The sequence below is a fragment of the Syngnathus floridae genome, chromosome 4 (assembly GCF_059516105.1).
Source record: "Syngnathus floridae isolate MCC-2025c chromosome 4, RoL_Sflo_1.0, whole genome shotgun sequence".
NCBI lineage: Eukaryota > Metazoa > Chordata > Actinopteri > Syngnathiformes > Syngnathidae > Syngnathus > Syngnathus floridae.
Genome location: NC_142416.1, coordinates 15859067 through 15875904, shown reverse-complemented (window position 1 = coordinate 15875904; position 16838 = coordinate 15859067). Strand labels below are relative to the sequence as shown.

Genomic DNA, 16838 nt, shown 5'->3' with positions numbered 1-16838 from the left:
GAGTTTTCCCTAATGAACTGGCCTGTTATTAGGTACACTTGAAAATGGCGGTGTACCTAATGGAGTGTCCGAGTGATTCCCTCGTTAAGTGCAGGTGCGTGAAAAGTTTTAGCTCCTTTTGAACGTGAAAGTGGCTAAAAGTTTTCACGCAGGTGCGCTTAACGAGGGCATGTTGGAAAACATGTTGGAACGCGGCCCCCAAGGACTAGAGCTTGACACCTGTGACCTTTGACCATGATATTTCCCTAATAAAGTGGCCTGTTATTAGGTACACTTGAAAATGGCGGTGTACCTAATGGAGTGTCCGAGTGATTCCCTCGTTAAGTGCAGGTGCGTGAAAAGTTTTAGCTCCTTTTGAACGTGAAAGTGGCTAAAAGTTTTCACGCAGGTGCGCTTAACGAGGGCATGTTGGAAAACATGTTGGAACGCGGCCCCCAAGGACTAGAGCTTGACACCTGTGACCTTTGACCATGATATTTCCCTAATAAAGTGGCCTGTTATTAGGTACACTTGAAAATGGCGGTGTACCTAATGGAGTGTCCGAGTGATTCCCTCGTTAAGTGCAGGTGCGTGAAAAGTTTTAGCTCCTTTTGAACGTGAAAGTGGCTAAAAGTTTTCACGCAGGTGCGCTTAACGAGGGCATGTTGGAAAACATGTTGGAACGCGGCCCCCAAGGACTAGAGCTTGACACCTGTGACCTTTGACCATGATATTTCCCTAATAAAGTGGCCTGTTATTAGGTACACTTGAAAATGGCGGTGTACCTAATGGAGTGTCCGAGTGATTCCCTCGTTAAGTGCAGGTGCGTGAAAAGTTTTAGCTCCTTTTGAACGTGAAAGTGGCTAAAACTTTTCACGCAGGTGCGCTTAACGAGGGCATGTTGGAAAACATGTTGGAACGCGGCCCCCAAGGACTAGAGCTTGACACCTGTGACCTTTGACCATGATATTTCCCTAATGAAGTGGCCTGTTATTAGGTACACTTGAAAAAGGCAGTGTACCTAATGGAGTGTCCGAATGACGTCACGGATCAAACATCCAATCAGGAGGTGGGGGTGAGGGCGGGTGTGGCACTTTTCACTTTCACTTAAGCTTTTTCCCTAATGAAGTGGCCTGTGATTAGGTACACTTCATGGACACTATAATAGGAACACTACACGAGGTATAAATAAATAAATAAATAAATAAATAAATAAATAAATAAATAATAAAGTGTAGCAAACGATTCGGTGAACGATTATTTTGAACAAAAATTTTGAGTGAACCGTTTCCAAAGATTCAATTCAAACTGGAATGCACATCTGTAGTACAAAATAATGTGGACCACCAGCAACTATTACGTTGAAATAGCCGACTGGTTAGTGACATGGGCTCGTGCTCGGTAAAAATTTGGTTCGATCTCAGGTGTGAGGATATTTTACAATGTGCTTTTATTGTGCAATTAACCCTTTGTTTATCTATTCTTTTTTTCTTTTTACCTCGTGTATTTGACTACTTGCTCTTTATTTGGGGGAACAACAACACATATTACACAACGTAAAACACAAACATAGTCATATAAAGCAGTTAATTAAATGTCAAATTTTTGTTTTCATGCCCAAAAAATAAAAACAATAAAACACCAGACAAGTTTTAACAGGTTTTAATGTTTATTAAAAATAATAATAATAAATGTAAATTTCAAACCAGCAATCTGATGTGAAATTGCAGTAGATATATTGGATAACAATATTTAGGCGTATATATGCATACACGTTATTTAAAAACTACTATAAGTGTTATAAAATCAAGATTACCCAAAGAGAAGCATAAGCGTTGTTTGCATGAAGGCGCATCCCTTCATGCAATAAAGTTAGCCGTTTGCTAATTTGGAGCTTGGAGAAAACGCGCATAAAAGAAGCTGTTTCACTGAGTGGTTCTTTCTTTCCATGGCAAATCGTAAATCTACATTCGGGCTTACAGAGTTCACGCCAGGAGGGGGACGCAACACGTTCACTGACTGATCCGTTGATGCACGGGAAGGAAGGCAGTTGACCCATTGACTCGTTCGCGAACGGGAAAGTTCCCTCACTGATCCGTTCTCGCGATGAACTGGAAATGCAAATCACTGACTCGTTCACTCAAATATCCGTTCAGTTGTTGAACGGGAAATGCAATTCACGACTCGTTCGTGAACAGGAAGTTACGTCATTTTCTTCTTCGTTTTTTTTACGGCGAGGTGGTACAAGCTTCAATGCGCATTACCGACACCTACTGGTTAAAGTCATATGAACTGAAAAAAGAACGAATCACTTTAGGATTGGTATAGCACCGAGCTACATTAAAATATTTGCGAGCTACATTAATTCTATTGACAAATACAATAATTTAAAAAAAACATTTTGATTGAAATTTTTTTATTGGATCAACATGGTCTCTTTGTATTGTTTTTTATTTTATTTTTGATTTCTCATCGAATCCACAATCATCTTTATTCCACTGTGACTGCTGAGCAGCTTGTCCAATATTTTCATATATTCTGGGTCAGCTTGACTGAGGACGGAGGTTAAATCAGTGGTCTCTGTGTCTTTTGAAGCTGATGAATCTGGACAAAAACCTGGCAAATTAAAAGACAAAGTAAATGAGCTATAACTCTTCAGTAATATCGAACAAATTAAAAGGTAAAAGTTTGTTCTTCGAGCAGGCTAAGCTTGCCAGTCTCACAGATATATAGTCACTAGGCCTCAAGATAGAAATACAGCAAATGATAATTGGGATTTTTTTTTTTTAATTATATAATTGAATTGAAGTGTGAGGTAAGTGGTTTGGACAGTTTGAGTTTGAAAAGCCACCACATCATATTATTGAAAAAGTCAAATGTCCTCACCTTTGTCTGCAGCCAGGATGGTGGGTGGGGGTAAATTCAGACATGCGGCCTGCCTCTTGAACTCATCAATCTCAGCACTCGTCAATTTTGGTCTTCTGGCTGGAGAACACAAAACTCATATTCCCTCAAGTGGCCTTTTGACAGCTTTAAAACAGGACAATCAATCTTTTGTTTGCTAGCTTAAAAGATTACCATGCATGTCAACCATATTTGTAGAATGTGTTTTTGCTGTGTACCAAAGGAGGCATGTAGCAACCATCAAAATCATTTAAATTTTGGACCCTTTTTGTTGGAATTGCCCTTAGAGCACAGGTTGACTGTCACCTCTGGTCGACTATTGAAAACTACCCCACATATTGTCAGACACTTGTCGGTTTTGGCCGCGTGGTTCGGCCCAAGGGAGGTGAACAGTCCATCAAGAGATGTAGTTGTAATTCTTACTCAAAAGCTGCATAGCACGGTATGTGCTTTCTCCCAAGGTAGTGTTAGACAGAAGAAGAATGCAGTCAGAGCAGCTGGTCCTCAAGAGAACTTCACTAGCAGAGAGGGGATGCTCTAATGCAAACACACAAAAGAAACATCTATTTGCACTTTTTGTTAGCACAAAGTCCAACAAATGATCAATGTGAATGTTTACCCATGTGCAGAGTGTTGTTGACCAAGGTCAACTTTGAAGTGACACTGTAGCATCGGCCCAACCTTTTCAAAAACACGACAGGTCATAATATTATCATAATATTCAATATGTGAACCAAACACAATCTGTAATTACTGTACATTTTCTGGACTTGAAACACAAAGATGGAGTCGCTCTCATTGGCCGGGAAGACTTTCCCCCACACGTTTTCCACAAACATCTTCGTCAGGAGTTTGGAGCCTGGTATGTCTGTACTTTCTGCCGCAAACGTCCACACGCCCAAGAGCTGCAACACACAAAGCAGAAACAATACTTGCACGCAATTGATCATATTCATTGACTCAACCGGGGAAGTATCTTACCGGGTCGCGACTTTGGATTTCCACCTGCTGGGTCAACGTGTCACAGTCAGAGGTCAGAGGGGCCGAGAGGCCTGCCGATAGAAACGTGAAAGCAAGGATTAAGAACAACATCATGGCTAGATCAGCGTGTTGATTTGCGTGAAAATATTGTGGCTGCTTGGTCTAGATTGCAACTGTTTAAAGCAATTCGAGTGTTTATCAATGTATCAAAGTTCAGCCACTTGTTTACACACGTTTTGTAATGTGTTTTGAGATGGAGGGAAAAGTTTAGCCGAAAAATGTTCACTTATTAACTTTTCAGGAAATGGGATTGATAATTGTGTAGGAAACTGAGATTGTTGACGTCCACTTTTTTGTTTTTCATCATTTTATTCATTGGGGCCACGTTCCAATACGATTTCCAAGTTACCCTCGTTAAACACACTTGGTTGAAAAGTTTAGTTCATTTTCACCTTCTGCAGGAGCCTAACTTTTGACTCAGGCGCACTTAATGGGATTTTTTTTTTTTTAGGATGACTGTTTTGTTCTTATACAAGGTTAACATATCATATTGGAACGCGGCCCCCGAGGACTGGAATTCCATTGGTCTAAACCAAAGTATAGCGCTAATAAATAATATATAATCCAGTCCACTCAGAGTCCTGTCAAAAGGTAATTCTATTGATTTTGCTGATGTCAATCAAAATTATGTTGAATAATTATAATTCAATTGTGATACCTCTTACAATGACATTAAATGTAAAATGTATAGATGCAAACATTTGACTATTGTGCCCAAAACAGAGAGCACACAAGGTTGTGTTTTATGTGCGGTATATAAATAGATATGTATTATTATTAACCTTAACAGCAAATCATAGCAACCAACTATTGACAACTACTACAGGTTTTTCTTTTGTGTTTTCTCACACAAAATAAGTTGCCTAAACCTGATCGAAGCATTACTCTCACAATCTCCCTTTCAAAGGTAAATAAAGTATTATTTTATGAGTGAACTTTATTAGTAAATCAGAGCAACACACTACTTGTTTGATTTGAGCGTGTACACTAGCAGATGCGTGAACAGCACAATACTATCAAAGTATTTTCCAACAATCAGTTGATAAAGAAGTCAAAAAGTTGGTCGAGAAGCTTCGCAACCCGCTGTCCCATCTTGGCCTCTAACAACGAGTTGAAGGCAGCAAGTCCATCCGAGGCTGAAATGTTGTCTGGGCAGATTTCTGTGGACATAAGACACAATATAGTGTTTGAAATGATGGTGACTTAATGACTACGTGATTCGAGACTTCTCACCATAGCTCGGGTCCATCATGAGTGGGGAGGGCATCTGGAGACACTTTGCTTGCATCTTGAGCATCTCCACATCGGCAAGTGAGACGCTCCGTTGCCTGCCTGGAGATCAAGCAAGCAGCCATCAACCAAACAAAAACCGACTGAGAGCTTGGATCAACAAACCAACCATCGATTCAAACATAAATCGGGCAACCAACTTTCAACCACCAACCAAGTCACACTCAACCAAGAAACACCCAAGCAAAGTTCAACCAATCAACTTCAAACCTTGCAATAATTGTCCAAAACAAAAATCAGCCAAGCAACCAAACAGCCAATCAACAACTGACAAAAACAAAACTCAGTCAAGTAAAAATCAACTAAGCAATAATGAAGCATCAACCAAGCATCAGTCAACCAAGTGTCTCGTTTCTCTCCCGACGTCAGTCATAGAAAAATGACAAATTTCACTGCATGTCTTACTGAACAGCAGAAGACTCTTAAAGGAGTCTTGGCTGGTTTTGACTTCTTCATAGACCACCAGGCAGTCGGCACAGTCTGTCTGCAGGTATACTTCCTTGAGGTAAAACGGATGCTCTGTCAAAAACAACACACGAGAAAAAAATCCTTGTAGTGGATCATTAAACCAAAAAAAAATCTTATCTTAATTCGTGTCCGCTCACCGATCAATAATGTGCTGTTTTGCATGGTCACGTTGTAGATCATCCCGGAACACTCGCCATAGCTAGAGAGAGAGTCCCAGTTAACAATCGGTTTTTAATTGCAATTGTGTAACAACTACTTTACATTCTCTGCGTCTGGAAGATGGTGAGCACGTTGCTGAGGGAGGTGGCACGGATGTCCAACCAGATGCTGTTGAGCAGATGTCCCAGAGATCGACTTCCCGGGAGGTCGGAGCTCCCCCCGATGTACAGCCAGCGCCCCAACATCTGTGTCAAGTCCACAGCACTGATTCCTCCAAAAATCATGGATGCGGGTTTACACTTACTTCTTCATTGCTGATGCTTATCGGCTTCAGCAAAGTGTCACACCTCGTCAACGGAGCAGCGTGGCCCACGCAGAGAAGAGCCAGTAAAAGAACGAAGACCCTGCAGCTCTTCATCTTCCTTTCTGACGGCTCTTTGAGAACCTTTTTACCCTTCCAGCTGTGGACGTTAGTGAAGCAAAGCGTACCAAGCAGAAGGGTTTTTGTGTTAGAGGGGAGAGAGGGGGGTGAACTTTGACCCTTATGAGGAATGGAAGGAATCTCGATCTAATCGGCGTTTTACAGAGCAGCTTTGTTGAGGCGATTATTGCCATTTGGTCTAAAACCCTTAAAAGTACCTGCGAGGATAAGTTACGGAGTAGTTTGATATGTGCATGCGCTTTGCATCACTGCTCTAAACTCTTTTTGTAACACTTGGTGGTCACTTGTGATGATGAAGTGAAGACTGAGTGATTAATTAAGTCACTAATTCAACTTTTAAGACAAAGGGCCCTTGTGGGATTCTTTCATCTGCTATTCTTTGTTCGATCACAGCAGGGTTCGGGACAATTCTTTAAAAAAAAAGATCAGAGCAAAGTGAATATGTGTCCAATGGGTACTGGAGTGAGATTCGATTGTTTGCGATAACAATTTTTATTGACAACAAATTTGTTTTTGTCAATAGATGGTGTTCACCGGGCCTCACAGACATTAGAAAAAATGTGACTGTCCGTTGCCCGGTTTTCCCACAAAACAGTGACGCACCACATTATGCTACTTATTCAACAATAACTAGACATTTATAAAAATGCCATTAAGTTTTGAATTATGCAACAAAATATTGTCATTACATTGATCATGAATGAAATATTAAAAATGTCTAATTCCAACAATTCAGGTTATTACTACTACTTAAAGCTGGGCTTACATTTTCTGTCTGTTAACATTAATTGTAAACAGAGTAAAGTGTTTTTTTTTCCCCCACTTACATTCGTTTCATTAACGCTCAGGTAAGTTCTGCTGTCTCGTTGTTTTACTGGCATTGATTTTTACTGCCTGCACAGAGTTACAAGAACAAAATAGTCATTTTGCATCCTACTAATTTACAAAATTATACTCATATACAAAAAACTGAGATTCTAACCTCCAAGTGAGAACCATAGGCACCACTAAATGCAAATTAAGGATATTTAATCCATTGAGCCAAGTTATCAAAAACGTGTTCTTTAATTGAAGTTGACAAACTCTGGAACTAATGACTCTTAATACACAATATGAATCATCATGACAAACAAAAAGAGAAAGGAAACAAGGACCTTGTTGGGAGGACAAAAGGAGGGAGGAGGCTGAGGCAATGAGGTCATCCAGTGGTGGAGAGATGCAAAATGGCTGCGCCTTCACTACCTCCTCTGCTGCGACCGCAACGGCGACATTGCAGGATGGGAAAACAGCAGATAAAAGTGGTGAATGGAAATTGATGTTGAGAAGTGACAGGATACATGTCACCGTGGCCTCCATTTTACACTCTTGTCTTTAGTGGGTCGGACAAAAAGACAGAGGGGGTGATGGGGGGCAGGGGCGCTCACTCCATGGCTTCCTGGTTCTCTTGGTCTGCACCCATGTCCTCACTGGCCTCTTTTCCCTCCTTGCTTCTCTTGCTCTTCTTGTGTTTGTGCCTCCGGTGGCTGTCGGTCTCTTCACTGTCGTGCCTCCTCCTGCTGCTGCTGCTAATGGAGAAAGGGAGACAAGGTGGAAACTCAAGTAAGTGCAAAGTTAGCAGCACAGTTGAAGGGTACAAAAGGTGAGTGGGAGAGAAAATAGAGAGGGGGAAATCAATAGAGAGGAATGGAGAAAGGACGGGGGCAAAAAGGTGGCGCCGTGACGCCGAGGCTGGAAAACGAGACGATGGAGGAGGGATGGCTCGGCGTACCTGCGAGATGACTTGTGGCGTCCCTCGTCTTTCTCCCGATGCCGTCTGTCTCGGTGTCGGTCCTCCTTCTCGCGGCTCGCCCGCTCACGATGGCGGTCTCCGTAACCGCGTTCCTGGTACTCGCGGTAACGATATCGCTCTTCATCGCTGCGGCAAGTGAAAGGCGTGTAAGCAGGTGGGCAAAAATAAAATTGTGTTGACCCCAACAAAAAGCCACTTTTAACAGTTATGAGAATACCATTTTCATCTCACCTTGTGTAGCCGATCACTGCGGGGCTGTGATCACGTTCTCGCTCTCTCTCTCGCTCATGCGTCCTCTCTCGGGGTCGTTCTCGCTCCTTCTCTCGCTTGTCATCCCGACGGGAGTAGTAGTCCCACGGTTTGGCGTTTTCCATCAACGGGGGCCAGGACGTCGGCACACCTCCAGACAGGGGGGGAGGGTAGGCTCCTGAAGACAAGGCGGCAGCGTAAGGGTTTCAATGTTTAGCGCCCAGCAGCCAATGGATGCTGCAGAAAATGAGGATTCAAGTTGGCCACCTTGAGGGAATGGATACGGGGGGATAGAGCGTCCGTCGTAACCTCCAGCATGGCTGCAGAGAAAATGCAAGAGCTGTATCACTATGGTTGTGTGTGTGTGTGGTTTGTATATAAAACATATTTTACAGCAAAAATATCAGCATATGTTACCTGTCCATAGTAGGAATGATTGAAGGTGGGGGACCACTGGGTGGAGGTGGAAACCCAGGAGGAGGAACAGTGATGGGCAACCCTGAGAGGAACAAAAACAGAAAGAACCAATTAGCCTTCACATGCCGCACAAATATCGTTTGCATAAAATGAACTGGCAAAGCAATACAATTTTAAACTCACGGGGAGGCGGGATAAGTGGCGGCGCTGAGCTGACGGGTGGTGGGGGGAGGAACGGGGGCGGGGGGATGTTTGGAGGCAGCGGGCCAGGGGGAAAGAAGGTGGGGATCTTCGTGGCGGAAGCATCGGCCTCCGATGTAGAGTGTTCAGAGATCACCTGTGCAACAAAAAAGGATTTGTTTTAAGTTAAGAATGCTGACTTCGCTGTTTGTGTGGCAGGGAGTGACTTGAGAACCTGGATGTTATTGCCGTCGAGGTTGTGCCTGCGTCGCCCTTCGACCCTACTGATGGTGGCTGTCCCTCCACCAATCACATCTATGGTACCGCTTGTCTTCCTGGGAAACGATCCAAAAACACACAATTGCTCATCAAGCTCACAGCTTCAGTTAAATATGCTGCATGTCATTTTTCTTAACATAACCGCCCCGTCCAAACTGGTGTGCAAACATCATGATACCATTTTCAAAGCCTCTACCCATTTTCTATAGTCAGTCCTCATTCAAGTTGCAATTGGGCTAGAGTCTTTCCCACCAGCTGACTTTGGGCAAGAGGTGGTCTATGCCCCGCACTCGTTGCGAGTCAATTACAGGGAACGAAGAGAGGAAAAATAACATTCATTCTCACACTCATACCTTAGGGCAATTGAGTCTTCCCTTAGTCTTTATATGTAAGTTTTTGAAAAGAGGGAGGAAGGCATCCCCGTATTCATCTGCGTCTCAAAGCTTCCAAATGAGCCTTCGGTTTACCAACTACCGGACCAACATACAGAGAGGAACCATTTCGTTTGTTGCTGGTCATTAAAAACACACCAGCTCCCCCTTTTCTTTTCACTAATCGCCGACTGGGACAATGTTGCGCCCACTTACGTATAAAAGGACATATCCGGGACAGGCGGACCAGTCCACTGAGGGGGGGAGATCCTACCAAGGGTAAAAGAAATGAGAGTAACAGACACCAACACACACAGAAAGGAAGATGTCTTTGTCTCGAGACGCTTTTTTTTTTGCGCGCAAACACATCGTTTTCAGGTTTACACATCTGATGTTCACTGTTTATGTGTCCCTTTTCCAACATGAAAACAAAGCTGGGTTTCCTTCCACCCGTCTGTTGTCATGGTGACTGAAATGTCTTGAGAATAAAAGGCATTCAAGTTACCTAGGGACCTGACTGGTGGCGGACTTGTACAGGCTGGTCGGAGACGGGAAGTCAGATTTGGAAGTGTGAAGAGCAAGGCTGGATATTTCCTTGTCGTTGCCTGTCCTGCCTTGTTGGACCTGGGAAGGAATTTTAAAGAAAACAAAAGACACAAGAGGATAACTTTGTTCGCATTGTAATGATTTCCTTAATCAAAAAAATAAATACGAGGACTTTGGAATTGAAAGAACCTAAGACGACATTAAGTGCTCACAGTAATTTTACTGGTCGCCGAGCCACCAGTTGAAACTTCCAGGCCCATGCGCAATCGCTTTTGTTTCTCACAGTAAGCCTTCCATGTGTCTTCATTAAAGCCGTAGTTGAAGTAGTCCGACAAGTCCGCCCCTGTAAATCAACAAGAGAACTTCCTTCTTCAATTTGTTGCCAAGAATTGTTTTCACAACTACTTTGACTGCAAGGCAGAAAAACTAACAGTGTGTCACAAATGTTCTGCTTCGAATGAAATGTCAGACTTTGCCACTACTATTACTGTGACTGATACATGTAGATAGATAGCTGTTAACGAAAAACAGCACAAAAGCCAGAAAATTCCATCCTGATTACGATGATCGACAAGTATGCACAAACATACCTGGTTTCCGCCAGGGCTTCTCCTCGAACGTCTCCATATCCACTTCAAGCACTGGGACACCATTAATGTTTCCAGGAGCATCGAGATCAACTCCTTTCACTTTTGAGGAAACTAGGGGGGGAAAAAAAGGGTTGAACATGGCCCTAAAGATGTGCCACAGATAGAGGACTACCTTGTCCATAAGATCTGGAGCCAGGTGTTTTGATATTGAGATTGACAGGTGGAGCACCATATGGTCTGTAGGAGAAAAAACAAACAAAAAACAAATTTAACATGCATCAAAAGTATCTCAATAGTCTTCTATGAATAGAAACGTTATCTCAGAAGCATACACGTATTGTGGAGCCCCAGTTTTAATGTCTCCAATGGTAACACGGACATCATCGTCGTCGTCGTCACTGTCGCTGTCACTCTCCACATCATCACCCACAGCGTCCTCGGTGGCCTGTGACTGTGAAAAAAATTCATTGAAGGAACAGAACCGCATTTGATTCATTACAATTGCTGTTGCCTATCAAGAGGGCTACCTCTGACACCACGCCGTTTCCTGTGGCATGTTCGGTAGGTTCCTCAGTAGGAGGAGTAGGGGCAGCAGGGGTCTCAGCAGGAGCACTGTGGATCAAATGAAAGTTTTGAATCCTGTTCAACCATGACTTCACAGGGTCACCTCTAGCAAAGTTAAACTTGAATGACACTGCTGTTTAACTGTGCATTTCTGTTATATGTAATTTAATATTTAGAAGAGTTCCTGTATTTGGATTTTGGTGCACATATGATGTGTTTGTCTGAGCCAAAGGGGCGCACATCTCGAGTGCAAACGATCAGTACGAGTTTTTCAAGTGCCAGATTGAAGAAAGAAGCCGGAGGGGCTATAATTTGCATCACACTAGTGAGGCCATACAGTCGCCAGACTTGGGTGCCAACCAGCGGCAGGTTGTCTTCACCTATTGGAAGTGCACGTCAGGTGTCCATTACCTGTCATCAGCTGGTTGTTTAGCTTCTTCGTCCTCTTCTTTGGTCTCGGTTTCATCTAAAAACAAGATAATGCCGTGATTAAGTCACCCTCGAAGAAACTTATGTCTTGTATTAAACATTACTGTGAACGTGAAATCAAAATACACAACTGAGGATTTGATAAAATTGTTGTGGGTAGAACCCTATATTGAAACCCCCACAGTGTCACGCGGCTAAGCTACAGATGCGCAGTCTGGCTAGCCAAGCTAAGCTAAGTCCCGGTCTCCAGAGTCTGCTAAAACCTCTGTGATGATAACTTCGCTATTTGGTATTTCTAACTCGGTTGTCACTCAAATTGATGCCCCGATCTGATTTGAGCCCTCATGTAAGATGGCAAAGAAGCTTTTTACCTCCATACAGCCATTCTTCCTCCTCATCTCCAGCGCCAGCCTCCGCCGTGGCCGTTTTGTCCGCTTCTTCGGCAACAGACATGTTTGCAAACTTTTAAAGCAGCTTTACTGACGCGAGGCTGAACAATTTTTTCTCCGTGGAGGTGCACGCATATGATTATTCCCTTTAGAAGGGACGCAAATATGTGAGAAAATATTAAGAGCTCATAGACACATTAGTTAGCTAGCGTCAAAACCGGAAGCGAATGAAGGCGCTCTCTCTGTAATGGTCAACGACTTGGTAGCTTAGTGTAGGTCGGATAACACAGTGCCCCTAGTGGCCAAAACACGTCAAAGTCAAATGGACTTGAACTGTTCGTTAGTGTCTTCATGCCTTGGCTTTATATATTTCAATTTTTTGTTTTTAGACTTTTTTTATATTTGATTGTGTATGATATTTTATCTTTGGACGGCGTCCTTGAGTGCCTTGAAAGGCGCGTTATAAATAAAAGTTATTATGATTATTATTAGTATTATTATTCACTTTCAGGGTCGTAACTCAGAATACCAGTATCACAAATCATCTTTCCTCACTGAACTGAATGGTAAATTAGTTTGATTAAATACGTAACTAAGGTGATTTAAAGTCAAATTAATTTCAATATTTTTTTTCATGTGGCACAATATCCTCGTTCACCTGACTTTTTCTTTTTCTGATCGACAAGGTTTACTCAATGAAAAGTCAGATATGTAACACTTTTGTTCAGTCGTCAGTCTTTTGAGTGAGTTTACGGAGAAACCTTTAGCCCTGTCAACAATAAAGTGGTGTCACGTGTCTACTGTTGTGGTTGTGTTGCGCATCAGAAGTCGCCCTAGTAATGTAACACGCATTGTAAATGCATTTATGGCTTGTGACCAGTTAAAAGGGGCCACTTTAGCATGTCACTAATTGCCATTGGAAATCTGTGGATTCTCGTTTTTTCCCCACCACTTTAGCTATTAGAACCTCTTTACTGTGGTGATAATTCTGCATACAGATATCATGCCAATATCTTTTAATGTGGTGCATCTGGGATGGAAAACAAAATCAACATCGTCACAGAGTGTTTATAGTGTGCCACATCTGATATAATTGAAAAGTGCTACTCTGTGTGTATCTACATGTTTGTTCACTGAGCAGTGCACACGCACAATGAAGGGTGGGCGGGGCAAGGAAAGTGATCATTGCGCAATATTTCATTCTCTTTGTCTCTCCTCTCTCATCCATCACCCCCCCTCCCATTTCCATTCTCGTTCTTATTTCTATGTTCATTTACGAACAAAAACAGATAAAGCAAATGCAAGATTTCTGATACAAATGTGCTCATTTAGAAGGGAGGAATACACAGAAAATAAGATTATGATTTTGACACGCCCCAATCAAATGAATCTCAACGAAACATAATACTGAAGTGGAAAAAACAGCGTTCACTGGACACCACATTAGGAACAACTGCACAACCTAATAAAAACTGTATCAAATTAAATAGTTCTGCTTTTTACAATAATAGCACTCAAAAATGAAAAAATAACTTTTTATAACATTCTTGTTTTTTTTCTCATAATTCCATTTAGAAAAACATTAACACAAGTCAGTCAATCAAAAACAAATTTTGTGAGGGAAAACCTAAACTTTGTGATGGAAATGAACTTTAATAGGGGAAGTATCTGAGAAATTACATCTAAAATTGCCGTGTCTATTTGGGTGCGGTCCGAATAAATGTAATGTAATGTTGCTATGGATACTCGCAATGACTCGCAATCACTGGTTTTGAAATCCATGTGAAGAGGGAGGGGCATAGTTGATATAACAACACTTGATTTTTTCTAGAACCACATTATAAATACAAAAAACCCAGTATGTAAAAATATTGTTTTGTAATGAACAATTTTAATCGACTGGTTTGTCTCAGTGATTAGATTTAATAATATTATGGTCATCATAAGACAAAATATCACATCTGCATTTTTATCTTACTGAAGTTTTTTTTTTAATGCAATTCTTTGGAGCTGATTTTGTGTAACAAAAAAAATAGCAACAATTAAATTTACTTATTAGACAATAATAATTCAGAGAAACAAACCTCTGGTTTAAAACACACCAAATGACATTATCATTATACAACAAGACCACTTTTTTTTCTTCTTTTGAATTCCATCCTTCCTCCACACATACTCCTTCCCCATCTTTGCATTTCTTTCCCCCTCCTCATGCACTAAGCACCATCTTCTCAGTCTCCGCCTGCCCACACCCTTCTCGCTCGCTTTACGCTGGATTAGGGCGGTTTTCAGCCAAGTCGATGCTAATCGTATTTATCCTGACCGAGGATGATCACAGGGCTATCGGTATAATTATACACGGTGATAATAGCGCACTCAGATACGCGCGGCATGTCGTCAATCCACATCATCTCCCTGGATTACACATGTGTGGTCTGAACGCGGCAGTTTTTCTTTTGTTCTGGACTATAAAGATCCATCTGTTGAGCTCATTAGTGCCCACTTGTTTCCTCCAGGAAATGTGGCTAGATCAACAAACATGCTCATAATGTACAGTTAAGATATTCAATATGAAATCTCTAATAATCCATGATCAGACAGACAGAGAGAGCAGACAGACAGATTTTCAACAAGAATATATGACCTCACGCGACTTCGATTTATAATTTGACTGGCGAGTGCAAACCAACAGTGTGGCTTTTGGGGGTGTTTTTAACCAGTGCTCCTCTTTGTCTAGTCTATTAAGTGGGTCATAACAGGGCCATAAAACACCACAATTCGACTATAAAGTGACTCTTATCAACCGCAGGGTCCGAAACGAAAATGAATATAGCAGCATCCTACTGCATCCAAGCGGGGGAAGATGGAGTGATCAAGTTCAAATGGGAGGGAGAGCATTGGATTGCATCGTAATAAAAGCTTGGCCAGTCAGTGAAACACAAAACCATGAGGTATGATTTTTCTTTTTTTTCTTTTTTTAATGCGTGTGTTTTTCTGGGAGACTCCACGTGGCTGCCTGAGGGTGTGAAATCCATTTGTAGGTGATTGAATTAGCGTGTGTGTGTCTCATATAGGAAGAAGAAATGCAAGACAGAGGAGAGAGGAAGGTGAAAGAAAGCAAGAGAGAGAGAGAGAGCGAGAGAGAGAGCGAAGGGCATCTGGAGAGGAATGTTTGCATGATGTAATCTAATCGAAGTGGCTATTTTTCTACTATAAAACCTTTGCTGTCCTCCACGAGGCTGACGTCCTCATCTGTCTAAAAGCACTGAGTGACTCACACACAGAAACGCACACACACACCAAGTCAGAGTGAGTCAGCCCAGGTCTGCTATAGACGTTCACCTCACTTATGAATAATGAAATAGGCGCAAGCAAATAAACCGCTCGAGTGACATGTGAACTCGCTGGAAATGGACGTGCGTGGACGGTCCTGATGTAGAACAACATGCAGTGTCATTCTCACGGAGACATATGCTCAGCTCAGGTTTGTCGTACTTTGACACCTTCCCTTTGTTTGGGAGAACAGTGGGTGCCTGCCAGCTGGACAACAAGGGTTTAACAACAAAACATGATTGTACAATCGCTTATTTTAATAAAATCTCCTAGATAAAATATTTTTCTTATTTTGTCAGGGCCCTTGAGTCAAAATACAAATCCTTCCCTGAACATGTTTGTGTGTCAAGGGTCACAAATATTAACTGAACACCTTTAGCAATGATGCTGGATTAGCATTTATAATAATCCTAACACATGACAACAAGAGTGTCAGATGGGTTATCTAGGGTCACCATGGCAATAACAAATACAGAATGATGGATGTATACAGTACATGAAAAAAAACGACATCTACAAGTTGACCCCGTTGACCCCTCGTAGCAGCCCCGCTCCCCTTGTGTAAGATTATACAACCATAATCTGATTGTCGCTCAGCCCACATCAAACTGCCAATTTAGCAAAAGTAGTGTGGGGGAAAAAGTGCATTATCACAGCAATGGAACGGATACATAAAGACAATTCAGTCGAGCCACTTCATTAAACTGGGTTGAGTCGTTTCACTCAAAATAAGATACGCCCTTTTAAGAAGACTTCGTGGCTACAAATATGAAATATGTCAACGTATTGACCACGAAAGCAATGTTGTTGTTTTTGTGCTTTTTAGAATTCTGTCATGAGCTCAAAAAGGCACAAACAGCCACGGGGCGATGCATAGAGGAATTCATCATGTGTGTGAGAAAAAAAACAACACAACAGTCCCGCTGTCCGCTCACATGTTTCTCAGGAGCAGTCGCAGCATAAAGTGCCTGTTTCATGCCGCCGCCGGGAGATACGCTCGGCGTATCGATAAAACCTCATTTGGCCCGAGAGACCGATGTTTGCTTTATGATTAAGATGCAACAAGAAGCTTCGTATGCCTTTGGCCACTCATGTCCACTAGTTTTTACCGTCTCGCAGAAAGCACATTAACGCTAACAATCTCCATGTTTGTTATGTTTCCAATACAAAGGCAAACTAAATTCAGTTCTACAATGTATAACGGTTGAATGAGCACAACTGCTATTAAATCGGCAGGGGAATTCAACAACTACGTGATTGGAAAACAAGTTTACTCTCCTGTGCTCCAAAAAAATCCCAAAATGCAACTTGATTTTGATGGAACATTTTTAGGGTTGTTGTTTATCGTATGTCTTCTCTAAGCATAAAAAGTGAGTATTCTTATCTTCATAAGGGTAGGTTGTTAGTCTCGCATTGTAA

General features: G+C 42.0%; 3 protein-coding genes across 5 annotated transcripts; all 3 read right to left on the bottom strand.

Moving 5' to 3' along the window:
* Positions 1-2378: 2378 nt before the first annotated feature.
* On the bottom strand, positions 2379-4050 carry LOC148399421 (uncharacterized). Its single transcript, XM_088373753.1, has 6 exons — positions 3865-4050; positions 3643-3788; positions 3503-3564; positions 3307-3420; positions 2866-2964; positions 2379-2595 (listed from the first exon to the last, which is right to left on the bottom strand). Exons 1-6 carry the CDS (start codon positions 3976-3978, stop codon positions 2435-2437), a joined length of 696 nt encoding a protein of 231 aa, XP_088229879.1. The 5' UTR covers positions 3979-4050; the 3' UTR covers positions 2379-2434.
* A 793-nt stretch (positions 4051-4843) lies between these two features.
* Positions 4844-6345, bottom strand: LOC148399420 (uncharacterized). The gene is made up of 6 exons (XM_088373754.1): positions 6146-6345; positions 5944-6086; positions 5820-5881; positions 5620-5733; positions 5158-5256; positions 4844-5084 (listed from the first exon to the last, which is right to left on the bottom strand). The coding sequence occupies exons 1-6, from the start codon at positions 6257-6259 to the stop codon at positions 4960-4962; spliced, it is 657 nt and encodes a 218-aa protein (XP_088229880.1). The 5' UTR covers positions 6260-6345; the 3' UTR covers positions 4844-4959.
* A 984-nt stretch (positions 6346-7329) lies between these two features.
* Positions 7330-12343, bottom strand: fip1l1b (FIP1 like 1b (S. cerevisiae)). 3 transcript variants are annotated; one of them, XM_088373750.1, is made up of 16 exons: positions 12069-12343; positions 11680-11734; positions 11232-11316; positions 11037-11155; positions 10877-10941; positions 10705-10815; positions 10327-10457; positions 10074-10192; positions 9785-9838; positions 9154-9253; positions 8922-9075; positions 8739-8820; positions 8589-8641; positions 8304-8499; positions 8052-8198; positions 7330-7845 (listed from the first exon to the last, which is right to left on the bottom strand). In XM_088373750.1, the coding sequence occupies exons 1-16, from the start codon at positions 12148-12150 to the stop codon at positions 7704-7706; spliced, it is 1695 nt and encodes a 564-aa protein (XP_088229876.1). In that variant the 5' UTR covers positions 12151-12343; the 3' UTR covers positions 7330-7703. The 3 variants fall into 3 exon arrangements, with proteins under 3 accessions (XP_088229876.1, XP_088229875.1, XP_088229878.1); XM_088373749.1 differs by having other exon boundaries at positions 7330-7848; positions 12069-12342; XM_088373752.1 differs by lacking the exon at positions 9785-9838 and having other exon boundaries at positions 7330-7848; positions 12069-12342.
* Between the last annotated feature and the right edge of the window lie 4495 nt (positions 12344-16838).

Coding starts and splice junctions, on each gene's coding strand:
- LOC148399420 (XM_088373754.1), bottom strand. CDS start 6,259: ATGAAGAGCTGCAGGGTCTTCGTTCTTTTACTGGCTCTTCTCTGCGTG. Junction 6,087..6,145: donor TAAGCATCAGCAATGAAGAA/GTAAGTGTAAAC, acceptor GACTTGACACAG/ATGTTGGGGCGCTGGCTGTA. Junction 5,257..5,619: donor TAAGAGTCTTCTGCTGTTCA/GTAAGACATGCA, acceptor CTTGATCTCCAG/GCAGGCAACGGAGCGTCTCA.
- LOC148399421 (XM_088373753.1), bottom strand. CDS start 3,978: ATGATGTTGTTCTTAATCCTTGCTTTCACGTTTCTATCGGCAGGCCTC. Junction 2,965..3,306: donor CCGTGCTATGCAGCTTTTGA/GTAAGAATTACA, acceptor TGTGTTCTCCAG/CCAGAAGACCAAAATTGACG. Junction 2,596..2,865: donor CATCCTGGCTGCAGACAAAG/GTGAGGACATTT, acceptor TTAATTTGCCAG/GTTTTTGTCCAGATTCATCA.
- fip1l1b (XM_088373749.1), bottom strand. CDS start 12,150: ATGTCTGTTGCCGAAGAAGCGGACAAAACGGCCACGGCGGAGGCTGGC. Junction 9,839..10,073: donor GCCACCAGTCAGGTCCCTAG/GTAACTTGAATG, acceptor TACCCTTGGTAG/GATCTCCCCCCCTCAGTGGA. Junction 9,076..9,153: donor TCGACGGCAATAACATCCAG/GTTCTCAAGTCA, acceptor TTTGTTGCACAG/GTGATCTCTGAACACTCTAC.